At 50.4% G+C, this 10,336-nt stretch overlaps 2 protein-coding genes across 3 annotated transcripts in view; both read right to left on the bottom strand.

Annotated features, from left to right (window-relative positions):
• Nucleotides 1-1,314: 1,314 nt before the first annotated feature.
• Nucleotides 1,315-8,732, bottom strand: PPP1R15B (protein phosphatase 1 regulatory subunit 15B). Its single transcript, XM_030000754.2, has 3 exons — nt 8,567-8,732; nt 5,746-7,667; nt 1,315-2,712 (listed from the first exon to the last, which is right to left on the bottom strand). Exons 1-3 carry the CDS (start codon nt 8,730-8,732, stop codon nt 2,500-2,502), a joined length of 2,301 nt encoding a protein of 766 aa, XP_029856614.1. The 3' UTR covers nt 1,315-2,499.
• The window catches only part of PIK3C2B (phosphatidylinositol-4-phosphate 3-kinase catalytic subunit type 2 beta), a 24,641-nt gene continuing 22,462 nt past the window's right edge, over nt 8,158-10,336 (bottom strand). For both annotated transcript variants that reach the window (XM_030000640.1, XM_041119905.1), the window contains exons 28-33: nt 10,171-10,295; nt 9,977-10,094; nt 9,662-9,743; nt 9,453-9,559; nt 9,239-9,367; nt 8,158-9,161 (exon numbers count right to left, since the gene is read on the bottom strand). In XM_030000640.1, coding sequence (XP_029856500.1) covers nt 8,973-9,161; nt 9,239-9,367; nt 9,453-9,559; nt 9,662-9,743; nt 9,977-10,094; nt 10,171-10,295 — 750 coding nt within the window. In that variant the 3' untranslated portion in view covers nt 8,158-8,972. The remainder of the gene's footprint in view (nt 9,162-9,238; nt 9,368-9,452; nt 9,560-9,661; nt 9,744-9,976; nt 10,095-10,170; nt 10,296-10,336) is intronic.

The following is a 10,336-nucleotide window of genomic DNA, read 5'->3' as shown; positions in this document are numbered from 1 at the left end:
GGGAAAATGGTGACAAGCAAGCTGAGCTTGCTTTTAATGCATCACCATAAACATCATTTTTAGTGTTAACTTCCTATCACCTTACATTGGATACTTTGAAAACATGAGGCTTGAGAGGGGGAAAAGCTTACCCAAGCAGGTATGTTTCAGTGAGAATCAGCAGTGTTAGAACAGAGTGCTTGATACACTGCAGGTTGGAAAAAAACAATTTCTCAAATGTTAGAAGCACTTTGGAAGTAACAGTTTTTAATCTAGTTTACATCCAATTTGTCAATTCTGTTCGTTTCCAGCTGTAGTCTTTTCCAAGCCTCTGCAAACAGTGGATCAGTATTTGCAGGTGTTAATTCACACCGCTCTAAAGCTTCTTACAAGCACCAGTAAACCAAGTGAGTTGTCCAGAGTAACTGAAGCACCAACAAGTTCTCCAAGATCGAAGAAACTAGGAGAGTAATGGAAAAATGACTACAGTGTATTTTACCATAAGCAATGAACAGCATTTTTACTTATCAGTCACACTTGGACCATAAGTCAACAAATTTTCTATTGTAATTCTACATTTATCACCCTGCGTGCTTTTTCCTAAACAAAGAAGCAGAACACCTGTTATCAAATATGATACAGGAAAATGAACTCCTAAAAATTAAAAGTTATTTCACAGGATTTGAAGGCATGATTAGAATTACGATCTTACAACTAACATTATCTTTTGTAGGAAAGGAGAATCCCCCTTTTTTGTGCCATGGGGATGAAAAATAACATTGCTGCATTGCTTTCAAGCAGCCAGTCTGTAAGGCTGCTTGAGTTTCAGCTGTATTTTAAGTTTACATGACAACTCTACTGTAGTTCACAGTTAACCCTCCGAATTTCATAACTGTAACAATTCTAACTTGTAGCAGAGAAAGGTAATTTTTAAATTCAAAGAACATACTTCATGCAGTAAGAATAAAGTATAAACCCAATAACTCTGAAATTTGAGACAGAATTGAGATGGCACAATCAAGCAGAAAATTCAGTAAAGCTCTGTGAAGCTCTTTTCTCCATTATCTGTAATTTTATTTCAAAGTAAAAACTGAAGTCATTAACGAGATGACAATTCTGAAGTGTTTTTAGGTTTCTCCCTTACAAAAGGGAAACAATTCTAGTCAGCTGACTGAACAAAGTAGCAAATCATTTATTCACGCAACTTCATGCAAACAGATAAGAATTCTTTGATGTTTGGTATTTATTCTATCGCTTGACCTCATACCTGCTTGGATAACAGCCACACAACATCCTTCAGGTCCAAACACATATCCAAATGGTGCTGCTTTTTTATTTTGACTGAAACAACAATTAAACATTTTAAGTTAGGAACATAAATAAGGAGTGTCTTCCTTCTACTGAGGACCTCAACATTCAGACCCCAAACATGAAATGTTATTTTGGTACCAGATGAACAAAAGTGCAGACGCGTAGAGGTATTAATACTGGCTTTTGGTAAAGAACACAGCAATTTGTAGCCTTAGATTTCCATAAGTCAAAGATAATTCTCCTTACAAGTACCAGAACAAGCATATTGGATACAAGAAATATGAAGAATCCTGCACTTCAATCCATCTTCAGAAAGCAGAATCAATTACAGCAAAGTTACTCTAAGATTAACTAAAGAACTAGGGGGTTAGTTCCCTTTGCGTGGCTACCTAAATTCAAACTATCAGCCATAGCCTTGATACATACCTTGAAGCTTTAATTATCGATCGGGATGAGGCCTTTCATCACCTTGAAAGCAAAGGTTTGGTGCGCAAGCAGCCAATACCCTTTGGAACAGTACTGGGTAAAGGTATTATTTAAATAAAGACAAACCAAAGGGCTTGTAGTGCACCAGAGTTCCCCTGAATCCCCCAGTGTGCTAGACTGAAATATTAAGACATCAAAGCGCTACATAAACACTCAAACATTAGATTACATGCAAAACTGCGATCTTAAAAGGAAGGAATAAACTATCTGCTTTGCACAGTAAAGTTAACGTTATTAGCTAAACAAAATTTTGAGACTTTTGTACATGTTAGAGAAAATGGAGAACCACAAGAAAGTAGCAAGTACCTCTAGAAACTTTAAATCAAAACTGCAATAACTAGGTTCTGAGCCCCATAAATATTTCCTTCAAAATAGGTTTTGCTTTTTCAAAGTGCAAAAATCCAACTTAATAGTCACCACTTCTCCACATACGGCAGACAAGGCATTTTTGGAATGGATTTAACCTAAAGCAGTCTGTTTCTCAAGTGTTACTTAAAAGGAATGCAATTATACCATCCTTACCCTTGATGATACTCAAAAGATTTCGTCTGGATATCAAAATGGGACACACAGGTATATTTGTTGGCTGAATATCAAACTGGGAAAAAAGTGTTAAATCCCACTTCTCTCCCCATTTCAAAATAGCACATGCAGCTGCCACTTCTTGTTTTGAAGATGTTCATGAGTGCTTAGGGTCACACAACTACCATATCTTTTAAGGTGCTAGAAAGGATCAACCCTCTTGTAGTAGGTTTCTTGGAGTCTATTAAATACTCTTTGTCTATGCTCTGTTGTGAAGCAGTATCCTATGGCTTCTTCTGTTTCTTGGATACGTTTCTGGAACCTGCATCCATCTCGTGCAAGCTCTTCCCAGGGTCCTTTACGATCCTCCTCGCTGCTTATGTAATACTCAGTAACTTTTTCAAGGAAGGTCACCTGGAAAAGACAAGTCATTTAGTAAAGCATTAGCCAAACACTCATGCAAAAGGAGCTTAATATTTATTTGCACATATGATTTTTAGTTTTAACAGAAGTTATAAAACATCTAAAATAGCAAAAAGCCTCAGATATGCTACCAGGTCGTGCTAGGTCTCTGCACTACCCAGGCCAGAGTATATTTCACCTCTCAGCTTTAAAAGCGAGCAGTTGCTGACTTCCCCCTCTACCAAAAGCAGTGCTCAAACTACTACAGAGTTTCTAAACTGCAGCCTAAGAGGCCTCTTTAGGCTGACGGCAAAGTTCCCTGTGAAATAACACCCTCGCAACATCAGCACTGGGTTATAGCTTTACACAGATACAGTTCAAGCAGGTTACTCAGTAGGACATGCCAGGACACTCACTTAAGGCTAGAAATATGCTACCAGCCAACATCTCCGATTACTGAAGCTTACACAATAAAAATAAAAAAAAAAAAAAAAAAAAGAAGAATCATTGTTCTGTAGAGTAAGCAATCATGTGAGTCAGCTTGTACTTCAGGAAAAGGAACTATGCTACATGTAAGGAAGCAACAGTCATCGCTGCGTGACTGGAACAAACGCATCTATTTAGAGCTGGTATCAAATTCCAGTGATCTAAGCTCATTCAAGGAAATGAAGTCAAAGTCATGGCACTTTAAAATACGTAAGAAAACTTTCACTCTTCACTATTTTTAAGAACTATTAAGCTATTTTAAGAAAACAAAGTAACTTAGAGGCTCAGGATCTAAACTTCACAGTATTTATACTATTAGTATACTAAGGATTTAAGTCTTTCTGTTATCAAGCAATAAGCAAAAGCCAGACTATTTCAGGCTCCTACTGAATTATGTATTGCTTTTCATTTAGCCATACAAAAGGCACAAAACTGAAGGACAAACTAGCTACCTGTCAGCATCCATCAACTCTCAGACTAGGACCAATTCTTGAAGACAAGCCAAACACTGTCATTACAGACGACTCCACTAAATTTGCTGCAGGACAGCTACTTCTGAAGGTCAGGAAAAAACATGGGGAGGTACAAAAAAAAACCCAAAACAAAAAAAGCCTTGCTGCACCATTCCTACGTGTTATTAACACAGAACCCTGGTTTCACACCCAGTTCATGCTAACACAATGAGGAGTGTAGAGCGAGATTGCTTTTTGTGGTAGAGCCATCTTCCAACCTTCACAGAAAACACGAAGATAACAGTTACAGAAGAGGTGACCTACAGGAATAATCAGCAGTTGAGGATACAAAGCCACAAGAGACCATGTGAAAGCAACCTCCAGAATTCATCTAATTCTAGTGCAGCTATCCCAAATTACTGCTGAGCTCTCTGTGAAAGCAGAGTCCTCGCATAGTGTCAATGCATTGCTAACTCGTAAGTGAAACAAAACGCTCCCAGGTTTGATTGCAGGATGCCAGATAGAAAATAGCCTTGAGCAGGACGAATGACTTGGAGGATTTCCTGGGAACACCTTGGTCACTGCTTGGCAACCTCTGCTCTGTTTTGCAGACAGACCTAATTAGGCATCTGCTTTCAAGCACACGGAGCTGTTACATCAGCTTATCCCTTTGCGAGTTGCTACCTTACATTCTTTTTACATCAGTCTAAGACACCCTTGGGCCCAATTACTGGATTTTGTAACATCATGTGAAATATTGCATCTAGATCATCGTTCTTTCACCATGTCAATAGATTACAGAGTCTAACAACAAATTAGTCAAAAAATTACTGCTGTTAAGTCTACATCCCTGGCACAAGATTTAGGTCAGAACAGTAGGAACTTACACCAGGGCTCATCAGTGCTACCTCGCAGCACTTCAGACAGATGCTGTCAGTTACAAAGGACCTCTTGCAGGAGCTGTTTAACTTTTGATTGTTTTCCATTTAGATTAAAATACAATAGTTTGTCCTGTGTGAACCATTAAGTCTGTAAACACCACTCGCCCTAGCAAAAACAGGTATGAAGTTACCTCCAAGCCAGGCTCCCAATTAAAGGAGAAAACAAATCTCTCCACCTTAAGAACACGAAAGCAAACATTATAGAAATTTTCTATTTTGACAACTCGTTACACTAGTGTACTACCCTGGGACTTGGTATCACAAGCTATTACTCATACAAATGTTTGAAGTATCAGGCAAGACTCAGACATTATGCCTGAAAAGCCATCTTGTGCATCTGTAGCATCACAAAACTTATGAGAGGACGAATTTGTTTGCTACTATTTACCTGAATCCTAGCACATGTATTAAAAGTTTTTTAATGCACAAATTCCTCATAAACACATCACATTTCCAGTTTGTGCTCAAACACCCAGTTCCAGATTACATCTTTTTTATAAACGACTGCTGAATTATAATAGTCTCTTAAATGGAAATGGGAGTATTACTATACTTTGTAGTGAAACTTCAGTGGCTTACTGTAGCATGTATTAAGCTGCAACAGAAGAATTCTTCCTACTCCAAAAGACATTTGTAACTCAAGCAGACCTGTCACAAGTCCTAAAACGTTTACAATCCTTTAAGTCTCGATTACGCTAGGCATATGCAAAAGTCCTAAAATACTTCATCAACATTATTTGTAACAGAAACAGGTACTTTCCAAAGCAAAAACTTACACTGCAGTTCCCATCTGTTTCTCCAATGACAAAAACTACATTACGACACAAATACAGAATGAAAACTACATCTTAAAAGGAAAATTTAACTTCAGGTCTAGAAAAGAAATTTTAAAAAATTATCTGCCTTGTGTCACTGAATTACAAAATCTACCATCACGTGTAAAGGATGAGGCACACTCATTCCAGTCAAATAATTAGACCATAAGCTCATGGAGGCATGATCTGCCTACCGCTGTGGCTGGAAACCTGGCAGAAGTGACCTCACCCACTCACACACTACTTGGTGCAATGTGGGTTTGTTGTTTGTTTTTTTGTTGTTTGTGTTTGTTTGTTGTTTTTTTTTTTTTTAGCACCCCCAAAACACAGAAACATAAACAAAGTATATACCTTTTTCCGCTTGGTACTTCTACATTCCTCACCAGAAAGAATGCCATGCTGCACAAAGCCAGTGACCCCACAGTTATGTTTTTCCAACTGCACCCGACAGACAGTTAAGTGACTACGCTCAAAAGTGCCCAAACTCGGCCCCTCTGCTCCTTTTAAACCAGGCGTCCCTTTTTTCTCTGCTGTTTGAAAGGCTGCCTTGAAATTTAAAGGATTATATGGATCATCTGAGGTACAGAACGAGTTCCAAAGTTTCAAGTTTTCTGCCTCATCCACACTGCTACAGTCCCACTCGTCTTCCTCTTCAGAACTAGGATGAGGAGAGCCTGAGGAGTCCTCTGCCCACGATGAATCTTCCTCTTCCTCCTCTTCCACATCTGACATATCCTTTCCCGGATTGCTGGAAGATGTCTGGATGGTGGCTGTGAAGTTCTGAGGGTTGTATGGATCCAAACTGTAGAAGGAATTCCAGAGATGAAGCCTTTCCCCATCCTGGCTACTGGTGTCCGAATCCGAGGGGAGCCCTTCGCTATCAAACCCATCGTCATCATCATCCCAGTCTTCCTCATCATCCGCACTCTCCTCCCCACTGGAAACTCCCCCTATGATATAGTCTATTAATTTATTTGCACAGGCAGGTCTGGCTGAAACTGGAAGGTTTTGCTCTATTTCGGAGACCTCATCGTCCTCTTCAGTCGAGGCTTCCCCGTCAAGTGCCCCTTTCTCAGCTGAACCCCTTATCCCCTCCTGCTCCAAGGGACCACCTCCAGGTTGTCTCCCCAAGTCGTTCGGCTCCTCGGACCGCTTCAACTCCCCGGCATCGCACTGCAGCTCCCGCCGTCCCCCGACCTCTTCTTGACAAACGCTCTTATGCTGCTGCTGCTGCTCCTCCTCCAGGCTGTGATAGCCGTGGTCCGGGTCTGGCACGGCCAGGCCACCGCTCGCCAAATGCCACCGCTGGAGAAAAGCCAAGCGCTTGCTACGGAGGAACTCGGCCTCCGGCAAGCCGCCCCGGGCAGGGCAGCTTCGCCAGGCCTCCGCGGGGACCTCGGCTCGCAGGGGCTGGGGCAGATGGCTCTTCCCGGAGCACCAAGCCTGGCCCTGCTCCGGGGCCAGCACGTACAAGTCCACACGCGGTACGGGGAAGGACACCAGGCTGCTCCGCACCAGCCCGGTTCCCCAGAGGCCCGGCGTGGGTTCCATACCACCCTCCTGCCCCTTCTCCAGGGGCTCCTCCGGCCACGGCAGCCTCTCTTCGCCCCAGTCCAGCGAAGCGGCCGGCTCCGAAAGCAACAGCAGCGGCTGGGGGCCCTTGGCGGGCGCCTGCCCGGCGGCGGGGCAGAGGGCACTGCTCAGCGCGGGGCCGGGCAGCAGCCGATGCAGCAAAGCGGGCAGCGGGGAGAGGAGCTGCGACATCAGCCGCAGCCAGGAGAAAGGCGGGCTCGCCTGGGGCGAGGCGCCGGCGGGGGCCGCGCTGGGCCCGGCCAGCTTAGGCCAGGCCGCGGCGAAGCCCAGCCGGGCTCGCCCCAGGCCGGGGCCGGCGCGTTCCCGTCCGCTCGGCTCCATGAGCGGCGGCGGGCAGAGGAGGCTCTTCAGCGTTCCCAGCGGTGCGGTCGGACCTGCGGAGCGGCGCTCCGTCGAGGGGCTGCGGGGAGGCGGGCGCGGCGGGCGGCGGGCGGCTTCCCTCGGGTACTCGACTCCATCCTGCTGCGGGCGGCGGCACAAAATGGCGGCGCGGGGGCGAGCGCAGCGCCTCAACCCTCCCGCCGCCTCGGCGAGCCCGGAGGGGCGGGGCGCGCCAAAGGCGCAGGCGCCCGCCCGCCTCCTCACCGTCACCGCGCGACGCCGCCGCCCATTGGATACCGGCGCGGCGGTGCGAGGTCCCCGCCCCCCGGGGGGCCGTCGTAAAGGCGGAGGCCCCGCCCCTCCCTCCGCGTGGGGATTGCATCAGCCGGAGGGCGGCGGGCGCCGCGCGGCAGCGCCTCCTCTGGCCGCCTCCACGGGGGCGGACACGACGGGGGGGGACACGACGGGGGGGACCCGGCCCCGGGCAAGGCCGCCATCAGCCGGGACAAGGCGGCCAGGGGCAGCTGCCCGTTGCCGCGGAGCCCACCAGCCAGCTGCTTTTTGGGGCCGCGGGGCTGCTCCAGCCGGCTGCCCGCCACCGTCCCCGTCCCCCCCCCCCGTTAATCAGCCACGTGTGGGCACGCTTTGTCGGTCCACGGGGGAACGATGGCCGAGGGGGGACTGATGGGGAGACGAGCTGGAGGAGGCCGGGGTCCCTGCGTGTGCCGACGGGACGGTGCCTGGGGACCGAGGGAGCCGCGTCCTCGTCCCCCCAGGACTCGGCTCCCTGGGCTCTGCGGCCGGCAGAGGTGCGGGCAGAGGTGCGGGCAGGGCCCACGCGCCACCCAGTGCGTTTCATCTCCTTTATTTTCACGCCACCATGTTACAGGCAGGAGGGTCTCGACCGCAGCAGCGTGCCAGCTCCAGCAGCCCCAGCCGCCGGCGGGGCCAGGCTGCTCCCCCCCGCCACTCCCCTCCGCCTCCCGCTAGATACAATATTTAAAACTTTTAATATAAAGGTTAAGTTCATTATTCTCGATCCTGAGAAACATTTTGTCCGTTTACGGAGCTCTCGCTGTAAACAAAGCACCACAGGCACCAAGCCCGCACCCCGGCACAGGCGTCCCCGGCTCTGGGGCCGGATGGCAGACGAGGAGACGGATGTCCCCGCCGGCACGGGGATGGGAATGGGGGGCCGGTGGTCCCCTTCCCGTGGCGTCGCAGGAGGGGGGGGGTCAGCCATACAACCCTGCCCCACCGCTCTCCTTTGGGAGCGAATTCCCCGGGATGGGAATTGCCCGGCTCCAGGCAGGCAGCTCCTGGCTGGAGATGTACCCGGGGCTCTGCGGGTACACGCACCCCCAGCCCCCAGCGAACCTCCGCGACGCCTCCCCTCTCCTCTCCGCCTCGGTGCCCGGCTGCATGCTACTCGTTATTAAAAAAAATTAAAATACAGATATCCCAAAGGAAGAAATACCCCCCTGAAACGCCCCACCGGTCCTCCCTGCCCCTCCCTCCCCACGTTGCTCCCTTGACACAAGGTAAACTTAAAAAAGAAGACGCCTGCGGCAGCGCCCATGGGTGCCCGGTCCCTACAGGCACATCCCAGGGTGGGCAGAGCCGCGGCGGTGATGCCGTGGGTCCCCAGCCCCGGCGGTGGGACCTCAGAGGGTGCCGTGGCCGCGGGATCCCAGGGCGAACCAGCCCATCTTCTCCTGCGCCAGGTCGAGGTCCCGCAGGCGGATACCGACCTCCCCGAGGAGGATGTTTTCCCAGAAGCCTTCCTCGCTCAGCACGCTCAGGCGCAGCTCCCGCTGCTGCAGGTCCCCCCTGGGGATCCCGTCGTAGACCAGCTGCGGGGCAGAATGGGGCAGACCCTCAGCCACGGCCCCCCCCCGGACCCCCCTATCCCCATCCCCATCCCACATACCATCTCGTTGTAGGTGGGGTTGCAGGTTTTTCGGGCCACTTTGGTTTTCCTCTTGGTTGTTTTTTGGGGGTCGGGCAGCAGGTAGGTCTTGACATAGGGGTCAGGGTCATTGCCATCCTGCAACGGTGGCTGTGGAGCAGAGCGGGGGGGCACCCCATGAGCGCAGCAGTGGGGCAGACCCTCACCCCGCTCCCACCGGGTGCCGCACACCTACCAGCCCCCTGATGTGCATCACCATGATGAAGAGCTTGTTGTTCTTGTAGGAGATGGAGAGCTTCACCTCCCCACCGACCTTCCCCACGGGCCGAGCCCACGTGGCATCTGGAGAGGAGAGGAGAGGAGAGGCGCGGGTGGGACGGGAGCCCCCCACCATCGCCCCACACGGTGCCAGCCAGCTGCCAGCAGTGCCGCCAGCCCCCCTACCTGCCGGCTTCGGGGTCGGGTTGGTGCCAGCCGCCTTCTCGTCCCGTGGCAGCGGGTGGAAGAAGGTGTAGATGAGGTCGCACTGCAGGGCAAGGAGGTGACATCAGCGGTGATGGTGGTGACCATGTCCCCCACCATTCGGGACCGGTGCCTGCGCCACTGCCACATGCACACAGTGCACACGCCGATGCTTTACGCGGTGCATTGGCCCCCAAGCGCTTTCCCACCTTGCCGGCATCGCCAGCACTGTACCCATCTCTCGGGAGGCAGAAGCCCCCCTCCGCCCTGCTGAGACCCACCCCCCCGGCTCCGCACCTCTGCCACTTCGGGGGCAGCATGGATGAGGTGCCAGATGTAGCCGTTCAACTCCTCCTTCCGCCGCTCGGCCACCGCTTCGCCCCGCGACCGTCCGATGACGAACCTGCTGGGGAAGCTGTGGGGACGGACGCTCAGCAAAGCCTGGGGGGCAGTGGGGAGCCCCGGGGGTCTGCAGGGGTCTGGGGGGGTACCTGGGCAGCAGTGAGGAGGGGAAGAGGAGGCGCAGCTTGTTGTGGAGCTCCTGGAACTCCTCGAAGGTGCGCTGCACGAAGGCCACCTCGCCCGGGCTCTCCCGCTGCACCTTCACTATGTAGGTCTGCAGAGAGATGGGGCTGTGACATAGGATGGGGACCCCGA

Source organism: Aquila chrysaetos, chromosome 24 (assembly GCF_900496995.4).
Source record: "Aquila chrysaetos chrysaetos chromosome 24, bAquChr1.4, whole genome shotgun sequence".
Lineage (NCBI taxonomy): Eukaryota > Metazoa > Chordata > Aves > Accipitriformes > Accipitridae > Aquila > Aquila chrysaetos.
The sequence above is the reverse complement of the archived record's forward strand: the minus strand, read 5'-3'. Positions and strand labels throughout refer to the sequence as shown.